This window comes from Mastigoproctus giganteus, chromosome 8 (assembly GCF_048544385.1).
Source record: "Mastigoproctus giganteus isolate SK-2022 chromosome 8, ASM4854438v1, whole genome shotgun sequence".
In the NCBI taxonomy this organism is placed as follows: domain Eukaryota; kingdom Metazoa; phylum Arthropoda; class Arachnida; order Uropygi; family Thelyphonidae; genus Mastigoproctus; species Mastigoproctus giganteus.
The window spans coordinates 209,424,475-209,441,701 of NC_143582.1; the positions used below are offsets into that span (position 1 = coordinate 209,424,475).

At 35.8% G+C, this 17,227-nt stretch overlaps 1 protein-coding gene across 1 annotated transcript in view; it reads right to left on the minus strand.

Annotated features, from left to right (window-relative positions):
* Nucleotides 1-17,227, minus strand: part of Dhc36C (Dynein heavy chain at 36C) — a 592,122-nt gene that overhangs the window by 536,971 nt on the left and 37,924 nt on the right. Inside the window, exons 7-9 of the mRNA XM_090380456.1 lie at nucleotides 11,860-12,001; nucleotides 8,486-8,592; nucleotides 8,064-8,262 (exon numbers count right to left, since the gene is read on the minus strand). Coding sequence (XP_090236582.1) covers nucleotides 8,064-8,262; nucleotides 8,486-8,592; nucleotides 11,860-12,001 — 448 coding nt within the window. The remainder of the gene's footprint in view (nucleotides 1-8,063; nucleotides 8,263-8,485; nucleotides 8,593-11,859; nucleotides 12,002-17,227) is intronic.

Genomic DNA, 17,227 nt, shown 5'->3' on the forward strand with positions numbered 1-17,227 from the left:
AAGGCAATGGTTAGGCTGCACCTTGAGTACTGCAGTCAGGTTTGGAAGCCTCATTTTAGGAAGGATGTAGAGTTGCTAAAATGAGTACAGAGAAGGGCAACAAGACAGTGAAGGAAACAAAGGAGCGCTCTTATGAAGAAAGGCTTAAGTTCTGCAAATTGCAGCTTCTGTAAACTAGGCACCTGCAAGGCAATCTGATTAAGGTATATAAGGCATTGAATTCAATACTGATGGGATTTTTCCTATTGCCAGATTACAAACCTAAGGGGGCACAGATTCAAACTGAGGAAAGACAGTTGTAGAATAGATGTGCAGAAGTTTGCCTTTAGCCAGTGGGTAGTTGATAGCTTAAATAAATTTAAGGCTGAACTAGACAAACATTTGAAATGAATGGATCAGTGAAATGAGAAGGGTTTTTTTTTTTTTTTTTTTTGGCTGATGCTGTAGAAGCATCAGAATGGCAGAGAAGAAAAATGCATGGCATACATACAAATTAATGGGTGACATGGAAGCCTATGATAGATATAAGTTGGTCTGTAACCAAGTCACAAAGGAGATTAGGCAGGCAAAGGGAGATTATGAGAAATCCTTGGCAAAGGATGCAAAGAAAAACAGAAAAGAGTTCTTTACCCATTTAAACTCATGAATGAAAGGGATGAATCAGATTGGTCCACTGGATATTGATGGTTCAAAAGTTGAGGAACCTGCTCAGGTGGCTAACAAACTAAACGACTATTTTGCATCTACATTCACACATGAGGAGTTATTCAGGAAGGGGAATGTCATAGGTGAAGTAAACACTGGCAGTGAGCTAGATGATTTTGTAATAACTGAGAGGAAAGTGGAGGAGAAATTGTTGAGGATAAACATAAAAAAGGCACCCAGGGTGGATGGGATCTATCCAGTTATATTAAAGGAGGCAGCAAAGGAAGTAAGCAAACCCCTAGCCATAATTATGAGAGCTTCTTTGGACTCAGGGGAGGTACCCATAGACTGGAGATGTGCAAATGTAACCCCAATTCACAAAGGAGGATCAAAGACAGACACAAGTAATTATAGACCTCTTAGTTTAACTTCTGTTCAAGGAAAATTAATAGAGGCACTGGTTAAAGAAGCACTGCAGGATCATCTAGACAAGAATTCAGTTATAGCTCAAACACAGCATGGTTTTGTTAAGGGGAAGTCTTGCCTGACCAATTTGATTGGATACTATGATGCAGTCACAAAAGAACTGGATGCAGGGAATAACTTTGATATTATATACTTGGATCTTAGAAAGGCTTTTGATACTGTTGCACATGGAAGACTGCTGCACAACTTGGAGCAGTGTGACATTGGAGGCAAATTGCAGCTATTGATAAAGGGGTGGTTGAGGGGGAGAAGACAGAGAGTGGTAATCAATGGACACTGCTCATTGTGGACTAATGTTATTAGTGGAGTCCCTCAGGGTTAGTATTGGGTCCATTATTGTTTTCTGTATTTATAAATGATATTGATGATGGTATATCAAGCTTACTGTCCAAGTTTGCAGACGATACAAAGGTTGGCAGGGTTGTCAAGGACACTACTGACACTATGCTGCTGCAACAGGATCTGGAAAAGTTGAGCAGATGGGCTGAGAGGTGGCAAATGAAGTTTAACATTGACAATGTAAAGTACTATATATGGGAAACAGCAACCCCAGAGCAACGTATCAACTCTGTGGTACTACACTGACAGTGGTAGAGAATGAAAAGGACCTGGGGGTAGTTGTGCAGGCAGATATGAAGTTCTCTGAGCAGTGCAGACGGGCTGCAAGAGTAGCTCATGGTGTCTTGTCAATGACCTACAGGAATTTTTCTAGCAGGGATAGGGAAGTGATTATTCCCTTGTATAAGGCAATGGTCGGGCCACACCTTGAGTACTGTATACAGGTCTGGAGGCCTCATTTCAAGAAGGATGTAGAGATGCTGGAACGAGTACAGAGAAGGGCAACAAGATTAGTGAATGGAACAAAGGTTGCTCTTATGAAGAAAGGCTTAAGTTTTGCAAATTACAGAGTCTGGAGACTGGGCACTGGCGAGGTGATCTGATAGAGGTGTATAAGAGCTTGAATGGGTTAAGCATGCTCAATGCTGATGGGATTCCTCCTCTTGCTCAGAATAATCACCTGAGAGGGCATAAATTCAAATTGAGGAAAGACAGACAGATGTAGGACAGATGTGCGGAAATTTGCCTTTAGCCAGTGGGTAGTTGGTTGGTGGAACAGACTTCCATCACTTTTTGTTGAAGTTATTAGCCTAAACAAAGTTAAGGCTCAGCTGGACAGGTATTTCGAATGAACGGAGAGGTGAAATGGGAGTGGTGGTTTTTTTTTTTGTTTTTTTTTTTTTTGGCTGATGTTGTATAAGCTTGCTTTCTTGCATCATATGCCTCTACTAATGCTAATGCTAAGCTTGCTTTTTTCCATCATGTGCCTCTACTAATGCTAATATGCAAATTTCAACATTGTACCCTCTATTCTCTCATCTCTGCTATTTACAAAGATCAAAAACAAGAGTGGCACTAGAAATTTTGAGGGTTCTCACTTATATCCAAGGACCACTCGGAAGAATGACCATTTAAACAATCCTCTGCCTCCTATTCTTCACCATTGCTTGTTCTACAATAGGATATTGCCTTATAGCTTCAACAGATTCCAACATCTACAATCTGTGGCAGTACAGGTTAACATTTTGGCTTACTGTGAATGACTATCATTCTGTGGAAATTATAGGAATCAGAGCTACAGTACAGTCGGTCCTCGTATAACACGTGTTTACATTACACAAATTCGATCATACACGATTTATAAATAGGGGAACGTTATCTTATATAACACGAACCAAATTCGCTTATGCACGATTCGCCTTTGTGTTTACAAGAAATGGCAGTCGAACGCGGAATCACCCCAACAGAACGCAACACGATAGGAATGAAAAAGATTCTGAAAATGTATTTATGTGTTTTATATCAGTGAAGGGGAAACATATTTCACCATAATAACGTAAAAACCAACACAATTCCAGCTATCGGTATAATCGCAAATGCAATTAGATGGAGTTTACTACCAGTTTATAACAGATTCCACTAGCAGAAACAAAACAGGAAATTGTTTTTATTGTTTTATGGTAGTAACCCCCAGAAATGTGCTTTAGTAAAATGTGGGGTGTTAATAGTGTATCTCGGCCTTTACGGTGTTGTTTATTCAGTTGCTACCCGCGCGCAGCTTTGTTTATGTGTATCAAGCGTGCATCCTCATTTTGTAATTGTGCTTTATTCCCTAAAAATTAGTAAAATACTTAAAAGGTGTGAAAAGGAAGCGTCCTGGTGAAGACACTGCAGATTCAGAGAAAAAAAAAAAAAAAAAAAGCAATATCGATAAACAAAGGCGGACTGGGTCAAAAATTCTTACCCGGGAAAATTTATAGTGGCCTCATACTACGGTTTATGGCCAAAATCACACCGGTCTCCGGCCCACCGGGATTTCCCGGGTAAGGCTTATGGCCAGTCCGCCTCTGTCGATAGAGAAAAAAATATGAAATTGTGAAACGCTTTGAGCGAAATGAAAGACCACGTGATATTGCACGTGCTGCAGACCTACATGAGGCAACGCCGAGAATTACAAAGAATGCAGAGAAAATAAAAACAACTTTCATAGCGGGAACAACTCAAAGTGTAATTAAAATCCATTAGATTAAGACACAAAGAATTGGAAGAGATGGAACGGCTGTCATCTGTTTGGATAGAAAATCAAACAAAAAACAAGTTTGCTTACGATAGAAGCAAAAGCATTAGCAATATTTTATTACGTAATAGTCGTAATAAAATACGTAAGCATTTTATTAAGACTTACGTATTATAATTTATACTTACGTATTATAAAATACGTAAGTATTTTATTACAACTATTTTATTTAAAATAATAATTTTTTTATGAATAAAATACGTATTTTATTCGTAAAAAATACTTTTTTAGTATTAAAAAATACTAAAAATACTTTATTATAATATAATAAAAAATATTTATTTTTTATTATTTATTATATTAAAATAAAAAATATATTGAATTTTTTATTACGTATTTTAATCGTTATAAAATATGTAAGTATTTTATAACGATTAAAATTACCCGATTATTTATTGTGTTTGGTAATGTTTTGGTTCCAAATGTGTGTTCAATCTTGGGTGGTCGGCACCTAACCCCACTTTTCCCATAGGGCCTGTTGTTTATATTGCACGATTTTGCATTGCACGAGAGTTTCTAGGAACACAACTATCGTGCTATACGAGAACAGACTGTATTATCTAATAAAAATTATGAATTAGCATTAGCAGAGGCATACGATGCAAGAAAGCAAGCTTATGCAGCATCAGCCAAAAAAAAAAAAAAAAAAAAAAAACCCACTCCCATTCACCCCTCCATTCATTCCAAATACCTGTCCAGCTCAGCTTTAAATTTATTTAGGCTATCAACTTTCACAACAAGGGATGGAAGTCTGTTCCACCAACTAACTATGTGCTGGCTAAAGGCAAATTGCCGCACATCTATCCTACATCTGTCTTTCCCCAATTTCAATTTATGCTCTCTCAAGTGATTATTCTGAGCAAGAGGAAGAATCCCATCAGCATTGAGCATGCTCAAACCATTCAAAACTTTATACACCTCAATCAGATCACCTCGCAGGTGCCTAGTCTCCGGACACTGTAGTTTGCACAACTTAACCCTTTCTTAATAAGAGCAACCCTTTGTTCTATTCACTAATCTTGTTGCCTTTTTCTGTACCCGTTCCAACAGCTCTACATCCATCTTGAAATGAGGCCTCCAGACCTGTATACAGAACTCAAGGTGTGGCCTGACCATTGCCATATACAAGGGGATAATCAACTCCTTATCCCTGCTAGAAAAATTCCTGTATATCATTGAGAAGACACCATGAGCTACTCTTGCAGACTGTCTGCGCTGCTCAGAAAACTTCACATCTGCCTACACAATTACCCCCAGGTCCTTTTCGTTCTTTACCACTGTCAGTTTAGTACTACAGAATTAATACGTTACTCTGGGGTTACTGTTTCCATATGTGCTACTTTACATCTGTCAATGTTAAACTTCATTTGCCTCATCTGAGCCCATCTGCTCAATGTTTCCAGAACCTGTTGCAGCAGCTTACTGTCAGTAGTGTCCTTAAAAACCCTGCCAACCTTTGTATCATCTGCAAACTTGGACATTAAGCTTGATATACCATCATCAATATCATTTATAAATACAGAAAATAACAATGGAACCCAACACTGAACCCTGATGGACTCCACTAATAACATTAATCCACGACAAGCAGTGTCCACTGATTACCACTCTCTGTCTTCTCCCCCACAACTACCCCTTTATCCATAGCAGCAATTTGCCTCCAATGCCAAACTGCTCCAATTTGTTCAGCAGTCTTCCATGTGCAACTGTATCAAAAGCCTTTCTAAGATCCAAATATATAATATCAAAGTTATTCCTTGCATCCAGTTCTTTAGTGACTGCATCATAGTATCCAATCAAATTGGTCAGGCAAGACTTTCCCTTAACAAAATCATGCTGTGTCCGAGCTATAACTGAAGTCTTGTCTAGATGATACTGCAGTGCTTCTTTAACCAGTGCCTCCATTAATTTCCCTGGAAAAGAATTCAAACTAACAGCTCTGTAATTACTTGTGTCGCCCTTCAATCCTCCTTTGTGAATTGGGGTCACATTTGCACATCTCCAGTCCATGGGTACCTCCCCCGAGTCCAAAGAATTTCTCGTAATTATGGCTAAGGGTTTGCTTACTTCCTTTGCTGCCTCCTTTAATATAACTGGATAGATCTCATCCACCCTGGAAGCCTTTTTTATGTTTATCTTCAACAATTTCTCCTCCACTTTCCTCTCAGTTATTACAAAATCATCAAGCTCACTGCCAGAGTTTACCTCACCTCTGGCATTCCCCTCCCTGAATAACTCCTCATGTACGAATGTAGATGCAAAATACTCGTTTAATTTGTTAGCAACCTCAGCAGGATCATTAACATTTGAACCATCAATATCCAGTGGACTAATCTGATTCATCCCTTTCCTTCTAGAGTTTACATAGGTAAAGAACTCTTTTCTGTTTTTCTTTGCATCCTTTGCCAAGGATTTCTTTGCATCCTTTGCCAATTACTCCTGAAAACTCAGGCTATATGCGTAACCCACAAAAATGGGAATTTTCAAAAATCCAGAATATGCTATGTTCTCTACGATGCTGAATTTGAGGGTCTGCTATAATTAACTAATTATTACTCATACAAATTACTTCTTAAAAATGACTTGATACTATCAAATATCCTATACTCCAAATAAAATTTAGACCGTGGAACCAGTCCAGCTAGACTACTGTGGACTATGACCCCCACTAAATCTAAAAATTCCACTACTAATTATCATAACTTAACTATTAATTATTATAATTTTATGGTTTTATACTAAACTACCCATCTTCTTAACATAGCATAGTTGTAGTGCCTCCTGCATTCACACTATTCAGAATCTCTGCCCCCTACACAGTTGACTGCATAGAAGCAGAAAGATTATTTGCTAGCTGTTCTAAATGGCTCCTAGAGCATTATAAGTAGATTCAGCTTAGTGGACTATCTTGTAGCCAGTCTAAGAGAAGAGTTTAAAGTTGTACCCTTTAAATGCAAGGAATGTTGGGTCTCACCATGATGCTTGTCAAAACCTTAAAGATACAATTCACAATGCATGATAGAAGAAAATAGGAGAGAGAGTGCTTGCTCTGGAGGTCAAACGTAGTTTTGCTACTTCAAGCCTCTATTAAGTAAAGTGGTGTTATTGCATTAAGTATTAAGAGTCATCTACCACTTATTACTGTTTACTTTACAGAGGCTCAACCAATTCATTTGCAGTGTGGATGTCCCATACTTATGTTGATTTGCACCTGGGTAGTTACCTCTACTATACAAGGCACTAATAGTATTTTGGGCATAACACATGGGATATATACCTACGGTTACTAACAGTCCCACCAGTGTGAAGGTGCAAGTAGAAATTTGGCTGCTGCAGAATAACTGAATTTTTCCAAAATTCAATGCACCTGACTCAACCATTGAAATCTGATTATCAGCACTCCATCAATGTTTTAGGCTATAATCACTAGAAGAATGTCCATGACAAACCTCAGGACCAATATTTTAGTATGGCTCAATTTCATTGCTTGGCAATACAAATCTGAAAAGAGTTGATAAATACATGAAGATTCTGTTACTCACTTCCCCCTACAGTAAACTAATATATTTACTCTTTCACAAGAAGATTCTTTATATTCATTGCTGTTTTTGTTTATGCTAAATACTATTATGAGAATCTATATATCTGAGAAAAACTCTTCTGGGCATTTGATAACTGATTTAATTCAGGTAACCTGAAAGAATAAATGAAATGTATGTACTGAGGAGATATCAATATCATATCTGATCATACGGTAATGCAGCAGTAATATAATTCTTTATTTTCCATTACATGTTAACAACAACCCTCTTTCTAGCAAAATTTCAGCTGGAAAAAGCTCTAAGACTTTAGTACCTTTAGTGTGAAATAAAAAAAAAAAAAAAAAAAAAAATGGAGGTGCTGGCTCTTCATTTAGGGAAAGTATCAAAATTTACTGTTAAAATGCCTCATAAAAATTTAATCTTTTAAGGACTGAAAACAATAAATATCAGTTTATTAATCACAATGTCAAATAAAGAAATTACATTACAGAGCAAGAGTGCTACAGATAGCACATGGCCAGAGGGGCTTAATTTTTTCATATCCCACAGGAAATAGCTAAGTATCTGAAAGTACTTCACAATTATACAAAATTATTAGTAAAATTATTTAATAAATTTATTTGCCTTTATTGATTTTAATTACAAAAACTGATAACAAGTTTGAGAGAGTATAATTAGAGAGAAATTTCATTATCATTATTTCATTCCTATGTACAGATAATTAGAAATGGAAATATGAAAAAATTTCTACATACTTGATGAATACTATTTCTCATGATTCCTTCAAGTTCTAAGAGCCATTTTTCTACTTGACCTCGTGTTTTCACAGTAGAAATTATATCTGTAAGTAAAATTTCTTCACCCTCACTACTTTTCATGTGGGTGATATCCAAATTTTCCAAAAATTTAAGGTTTGCAATTCCTTCAAAGCATTTTTTCAAATGTGGCTGAACCCTAAAAAAGGAGCAGAAATCAAAAAATTAAATAAAAGCTGTGATAATTAAAAAAAGGTTAAACCAAACAGTAAACTGAAGATGAAACCAAAACACTAAACCAAGGATAAAAACAAGAATTAAAAGGGGTACATTATTCTTTTTACTGTGAAAAGACTATGAGTACCTCATTATCAAAGATTTAAATCCGTTTCTAGAAATTTTAATCCAAATAAAAAAATTACCTTTTAGGATCTTTTGTTTCTGAAAGAATTTCCAGCAATTCATCATTAGAAAGGAAGAAGAACCTTGGGAAATACAATCGTTTCTTTTCCAGGTAATCATTGAGACCCTAAAATATTTATATTTGGTATATCTGAATGAAACTGCTAATGCATTTCTTTTTCTCTCTCTCTCTCTCTCTCTCTCTCTCTCTCTCTCTCTCTCTCACACACACACACACACACACACACACACACACACACAATGATAATTTAATTGCCATTAAATTATTCCTTGTGTTTATCATGTTATTTGCATTCCTCAAAATTCAGCAATTAACAAAAACATATTTTTGCATAAATGCAATACTATAAATTTGGACTGCAAAATCAGGCAGGAATGTATTGTTTATACAAATATTACCACCTCCCAAATGAAGAATGCTTAAAAAAAAAGTTAGATAATGAAAATAAATGTAAAGCTGAACGTAACCTACTTGACTTGGCAAAAGTCCTTTTGTTACATAAATGGGTTTTTAAATATCAATGGTAGCAAATTTAATTAGATAAAAAGACTAAAGCTCCTTCATGTGAAGATGAGACTGCATGGCTATTCTCTAGGCTCTGCACTTTTAAGTACTGGGGCAAAAGTTACACTAATATGTTAGTGTATAGTTACACTCAGTGCTGAGCTGTGAATATTTTAACAATGGGCTCGCAGTTTTTCTACCGAGTAAATTTGATTGGTCACGGAAGTGACATCATATGTGGCTGCCACTAGAGGTGCTTCCCATGCTCTCACTAGTAATAGTGCGATTAGATCGCGTGACGCATTTTTCATGACTGGTATGATATCTCGAGTCAGGGGGGGATGGGCAGATGCGGCTTATTACCCCCTTAACCATGCTTATAAGTGAATGTGTAAAACGTTCCTTGGTCTATCTAAAAAAAAAAAAAAAAACTTAAAAACCTGGTAGTCATTCCTTATGATGATAACTGGATACGAGTGTCTGGATTTCTAACTTTTTAGAATTTTTGAATAGTATGATATCACAATCATGCTTCCTGAAGTTATTACTGCAGTAAGTATGATTGCAAACGATACAAATATTTGTCAACAGTTTCTTTTTTCGTCTCGCATTTTCATTACATTCCATTGTTAGGTGCCCCTAACACCTGCGTATGTCACTTCAACTACAAGATCGGTATATCAATCAGTGCTGTTTTACAGAGATATTTAGATACGTTGCACTCACAAGTATACATCTCTTACTTTAGTTATCATAAATCCATTGTATCTTGTCTTCCAGAAATTATGGAAATCTGTGAATAATCAATAAAATATTTACAATAAAAAATAATCAAAATACCTAAAAGAAACGCAAAGGATGTTTCACATAAATCATCTACTGCGCATGCTCGGCACACACACAACTTTTTTATTCGTCTTTTTTTTAACAATTAGGGAAATATAATGGATACATTTTTTTCAGGATAAAATTTTAATATTGCGAATAAAAAATAACATGAAATATTTCCCATATCACAAAAGCATAAAAACTATCACAAAGCATTCCACAATATAAAAACAAATATTACATAAAAAACTAACTTACTAGAAAAAGTACACAAAAAAAATCACAGATTACATCAAAAAAAATTATTTCACAAATATTCAAGAAAACTTTATTCTAATAATTGCCATATGTCAACTCACTACAGATCACATTTTACAATGTTTCCTAATTTCTTAACATTTTCATTTATATAGTTTAATTTATTTGTTTTATTTTTTCTGTTGTGCCTCTTGTTTCAGCTGCATATATTATTATAAATCTTACTATAGTTTATATATATTTAAATTTAGCATTCTGATTAATTTTTGGGTTATTCCAAATTATATTATTCAGATCTCTTGATATTCTATTCACTTTTAATGCTTATTCCTTTACTTCTGCTTGAGTTATTTCTGGACTATTTATCTGTATTCCTAAATAGTTAAACTTCATTACCTGTTCTATTATTTAAAATTTAATGTACTGCATCTAAATTGTCCTGTAATAATTTGTTTTTAACCTAAAAATGCAGTGAGGTACTTTTTTATTCAGGATACTACTCTTAATCAATCTAAATCAAGGATCAGGAAAAAAGGTGGGAGGCTTCTTATTAAAAAAAACTGTTTTGGAATTCTATTTTATAAGAATTTCTTGGTTTTGCTTCTTTTAGTGAAACAAATTCAGCACAGCATTGAGAGAGAGCTTAGTATTTTCTTACAGAAAGACTAGTTTTTCCTAAAATACTTTGCTTAATGCACTTAAATGTCTCTGGGAATGGTGTGATAGTGACAGTCTTAGCAGCAGCACTAAATGTCATCAGGCTAGTCAACTGTTCAACAGTTCCACTGCTAGTAGAACTATTTGACAGATCACCAGTAGTTCCCATGGGAATAAAATTATATTTTCTAATTATATAAAATTACATAAAAATCTGTAAAAAAAGCATATTTTCTTATCATATACATAGGATGAGGAGACTATTATTATTGAACCTATTAAGGTAAGATGATTATAATCTAAAGATAATTCAGAATCATGAAATGAAGGTTATCAATTTTTACATAAAATGTGACCTGAAACCTGATTTCCTCTTGTAGAAGAGCTAATTTGTTTAAGGTCATATTGTTTACACTGAATGAGGAATATTTCTCTTAGCTAATCACAACATGGAGCAGGCAGGTTAAAATCATTAAAGATCAAAGAATTCAGATTTAAATTAGCATTATCTACTAACAAAATAAGAGATTCATTACACAGAGTTTAATTAGCCAGTGGAAAGAAATAATCATCAATTATATTAAAATGAAAAAAAAAAAAAAAGAGCATTCCTACATTTGATCATAAATGCTTTAAAAAAAATTTCAGTGAAGAATAACAAAGCGCTTCATAACATGAAAATTTACCTTTCATAAAAAGTCATTCATGCAGAACATTTATGACTATTTCACAATAATATTTTGGCAGTTTAAAGCAGTGATTCCTAACTCAAAGTCCTATCCCCACTGAGGTGGGACATAAGAAGTATTGTTGGAGGGGGCAAAATTATAGGAAATTTTGGAGCATCTCAAAGCTTTCAAGCACATGTGGGCATATGCATCTGTGTAAAGGTGTGCCAGGATTTTAAACTAGCTTTGATTATAAATTTTTTATAATCAATTATAAATCTTTTCTGTATTTGTATATATCCAGCAGCTTCCCCAAAAAATTCTTATAATACCCATGGATATTAATAAGAATCAAAAAGTGGAGGAAGGTTAGTAGTGCCTTTGTTGTGAACCACTTATTTAAATAAACCAAATTCATCCTACCTACAGTTATTTGGTTAAAAGAAAAAAAAAATACCTTCTGGATAAGTTCGAGCAATTCGTTGCACTTTTTAAGCCGCTCAAGAAGCTTATCAATCTTTATTACCATAAGAACATGCCTGTCTTGAACAGCAAGCTTCATAATATCCCGCCAGTTTTTGTCAACTGTATTAAATCGCCTGAAATATAAAAACATAGATTCATGTGTATCAGTGAGATATTAAACAAAACTATATTCTTCATTCTAAAATTATTTCAAAAGATAATAAGGAAATCATACATATATGTATAAATTTTAAACTGCTAGTGGAAAACAGTGATAGGGCTAAAACAATATGTGCACACACCACCACATCACTGTGTGAGCTGAGTAAAGTATCAAAATGATGTTAATGTTACCATGGAAAAATAAAAATCGATTTTCAAATCTTAATTTTAATTTGATTCTTCATCAACTTGACTGCCAAGATGTTAAAATAGGTTTATTTGCATTCACTATATTCTGTATTATCATATAATGCAAAATTTAGCATACATGATAATGCATTCTATGGATAATCAAAACTGAGGAGCTGTATTCTTATTAATGCAACTATAGCATTAGCATTAGTAGAGGCATTTGATGCAAGAAAGCAAGCTTATGCAGCATCAGCCAAAAAAAAAAAAAAAAAAACACCACTTCCGCTTCACCCCTCCGTTCATTCAAAATACCTGTCCAGCTGAGCCTTAAATTTGTTTAGGCTATCAACTCCCACGACGAGGGATGGAAGTCTGTTCCATCAACCAACTACCCGCTGGCTAAAGGCAAATTTCCACGTCTATCCTACATCTGTCTTTCCTCAATTTGAATTTATGCCCTCTCAGGATTATTCTGAGCAAGAGGAAGAATCCCATCAGCATTGAGCATGCTCAAACCATTCAAGGCTTTATACACCTCTATCAGATCACCTCGCTGGTGCCTAGTCTCCAGACTCTGTCATTTGCAAAACTTAAACCTTTCTTCATAAGAGCACCCCTTTGTTCCATTCACTTGTTCCAGCAGCTCTACATCCTTCTTGAAATGAGGCCTCCAGAACTGTGTACAGTACTCTAGGTGTGGCCTGACCATTGCCTTATACAAGAGAATAATCACCTTATCCCTGCTAGAAAAATTCCTGTATATCATTGACAAGACACCATGAGCTACTCTTGTAGCCCATCTGCACTGCTCAGAGAACTTCATATCTGCCTGCACAATTACACCCAGGTCCTTTTCATTCTCTACCACTGTCAGTGTAGTACCACAGAGTTGATATGTTGCTCTGGGGTTGCTGTTTCCCTATGTAGTACTTTACATTTGTCAATGTTAAACTTCATTTGCCACCTCTGAGCCCATCTGCTCAACCTTTCCAGATCCTGTTGCAGCAGCATAGTGTCAGTAGTGTCCTTGACAACCCTGCCAACCTTTGTATCGTCCGCAAACTTGGACATTAAGCTTGATATACCATCATCAATATCATTTATAAATACAGAAAACAATAATGGACCCAACACTGAACCCTGAGGGACTCCACTAATTATAACATTAGTCCACGATGAGCAGTATCCATTGATTACCACTCTGTCTTCTCCCCCTCAACCACCCCTTTATCCATAGCAGCAATCTGCCTCCAATGCCACACTGCTCTAATTTGTGCAGCAGTGTTCCATGTGCAATGGTATAAAAAGCCTTTCTAAGATCCAAGTATATAATATCAAAGTTATCCCCTGCATCTAGTTCTTTTGTGACTGCATCATAGTATCCAATCAATCATAGAGGTATCCCTCAAATCAGCAGAGCTTCTTGTGATGGAACATAACTCTGTAAAGCTAGTCTTGAATGTAGTATTTTGAGTGAAATTTTGTATCTTATGTCATTTATGTTGTGTGACCAGCTTCATGGCTACCAGGGAGCTGCATTTACTTGGAATGCAGCTTCCTGGTACTAGTCCTCCTCATGTGAAACAACTCTGTGCTGTCACTTGTGGGCTGCCCCTGACTTGCCTAGGTGAGTCAGGAGACTAGCCTTTGAAAATTATTGAGAAAGGAGATGGGAGATAAAGAGCTGCTGGGAGGGGGTGTATTATGGAGAGTGATCCCACACTGGAAGACATCGTCCCCACACTGTCAGTGGTAATTCACATCTGGGAAAAAGGAGTCAGCTGAAGAGGTTTCATAAAACAAGATGTGCAGAAAAATTTTGGAAAGAGCAGTGCAGTTAGTGTCCATACAATCCTGACTCCTGCAGGAGTAAGTTTATATAGCAATGAGAAATACTATTCTTGGAAGATCAAGGAATCTGTAAGAAGTTACCAGCAGAGGGTTTGAAGGTTCCACATCAGAAGAGGGGTCCTTGGTAGCCAAAAGATCCATAAGCTTTCATAATGAGGTGGAAGCATATTCCACTCTATGTGAAAATTATGACATGAAGCAAAATTAAACCAAGAACTGATTAGAAAAATATAAGGTCATGCTGGAAAAATGCAGTGAGAAAGGTAAACATGTTACTGTACCTGTAATTCTGCCTAGACGTAACAGGAAAGATTTATATGTTGAGCGCTTTCTCAATTAATTCTTGACTTGAGGGACTCTGCAAAACTTATGGAGACAAATTTAGCTTTGCATGGCTTGGCCTAGTTATAGAAGAAATCTGTTTAGTAAAGACAGAATTCCCTTGAACAGAAGAAGTGCAAAAGCCTTTGTTAATGTCACAGAGGAGGCCTTACAAAGTTAAGAGGATTTCTAATGGTTGAGGGGCATTAGGGGAAATTACTAGAAAGATTCAGGTTAGTGGCATTGAACAAGGTTATATTTGCACATTCCCTTAGAGAACTTGTGTGCAACCCTGAATTACCACATTCACTGAAAGAGGTAATGAAATAAGCACATAAATCATCAGCAGACACAGACAACAAAGGAAAAAGTTTCACAAGTAGATATAAGGGATGTATCAAGGGTGATAAACAGTAATTGAATACAGTCAGTCCTCGTATAGCACAATAGTTGTGTTCCTAAAAACCCTCGTGCAATGCAAAATTGTGCAATATAAACAACAGGCCCTATGGGAAAAATAGGGTTAGGTGCCGACCACCCAAGATTGAACACACGTTGGTAACCAAAACATTACCAAACACAATAAATAATCGTAATAAAATACTTACATATTTTATAACGATTAAAATACGTAATAAAAAATAATATAATTTTTTATAATATTTTATTATTATTATATTATATTTTATTATAATATAATAAATAATAAAAAATACATAAGTATTTTTTACAAATAAAATATTTACGTATTTTATTACGACTATTACGTAATAAAATGTTGCTAATGCTTTTGCTTCTATCGTAAGCAAACTTGTTTTTTGTTTGATTTTCTATCCAAACAGATGACAGCCGTTCCATCTCTTCCAATTCCTTGTGTCTTAATCTAATGGATTTTAATTACAGTTTGAGTTGTTCCTGCTATGAAAGTTGTTTTTATTTTCTCTGCATTCTTTCTAATTCTCGGCATTGCCTCATTTAGGTCTGTAGCACATGCAATATCACATGGTCTTTCATTTCGCTCAAAGAGTTTCACAATTTCATATTTTTTCTCTATCGACAGAGGCAGACTGGCCATAAGCCTTACCGGGGAAACCCCAGTGGGCCGGAGGCCATTGTGATTTTGGCCATAAACCATAGTATGAGGCCACTATAAATTTCCCCAGGTAAGAATTTTTGACCCAGTCCGCCTCTGTTTATCAATATTGCTTTTCTTTTTCTCTCTGAATCTGCAGTGTCTTCACCAGGATGCTTCCTTTTCACACCTTTTAAGTATTTTACTCATTTTTAGGGAATAAAGCACAATTACGAAATGAGGAGGCACGCTTGATACACATAAACAAAGCTGCGCGCGTGTAGCAACTGAATAAACAACACCGTAAAGGCAGAGGTACACTATTAACACTTCACATTTTACTAAAGCACATTTCTAGGTGTTACTACCATAAAACAATAAAAACAATTTCCAGTTGCGTTTCTGCTATTGGAATCTGTTATAAACTGATAGTAAACTCGATCTAATTGTATTTGCGATTATACCGATAGCTGGAATTGTGTTGGTTTTTACATTATTATGGTGAAATGTGTTTCCCCTTCACTGATATAAAACACATAAATACATTTTCAGAATCTTCTCTTCATTTCTATCGTGTTGCATTCAGTTGGGGTGATTCCGTGTTTGACTGCCATTTCTTGTAAACACAAAGGCGAATCATGCATAAGGGAATTTGGTTCGTGTTATATAAGATATCGTTCCCCTATTTATAAATCGTGTATGATCGAATTCGTGTAGTGTAAACACGTGTTATACGAGGACTGACTGTACAAAACAATGTTTACATGGTAATGCCAGGATCACTGTAAATAAAATCATTGAATTTGACCTTCTGGTCTGGTCAACTAATACTGTTACTGTAAGTCTGACTCAGACATGGTGCCATCTGAAAATAAAGGATGAAGAATTTCCCTATAGTGAATACAGTGTGAAGAGGTGAGATGGGGGGGAAAGAGAGAGAGATAAACAAGAAAAGGGAGGAGGGTTATACCTCTTAACAAAAGCTACCTAAAGGCAAAAAATCCAAAGGAGTCTCTCCTAAGTCCAGTGATACCCTCATAATTAACAACACACTGATTGGATGCATTCTGATGTTTCTCATCCAATGGATATAATCTTTTTGAAATAATCTGCTTTCTGATCAGAAGCATAACCTCTTCTAGTAACGAATGTGTCTGGAGTACTGGGGTCCATAGTTTATAATATACGTAAGTTAGTTATAATCCAGTTTAATACAAATATATACTAACAAAATCAGTAGCTTTCGAGACGCGTGTCTCTTTGTCAACTGACAAATTAAATACAACGAGCTGAGTGAGGCACGTTAATCATGCATCATTGTTGTTGCACGGACATGCGCTGCTTTCTACACCACTGATCATCCAGCAATAAAATGGTTGTCTCTAGGATGGGATGTAGACATATGCCTTTCTGGCGATTTAATGCCTTTGGATTGTTTACTATGTTGAGTGACTCTAGCCATAGGCGGTGGTGAAAGTGTCGTGAGTGGTCTACTATTTCAAAGTCGCGTTTGGGGTCAAGATCATGGTTGGTGGCCCAAAAATGTTCCGCGACCGCTGACTGGTCAGTTTCGGCAAGCCGGATTGCCTGATCTGTCGTGTTCCGTGAGGCTATCCTGGAGACGCCTTGATGTTTCTCCTATGAATTTGTTAGTATATATTTGTATTAAACTGGATTATAACTAACTTATGTATATTATAACCTCTTCTATCATCTCCACCTTGTACACAATATGCTTATTATAATTCAAATTCTACATTAA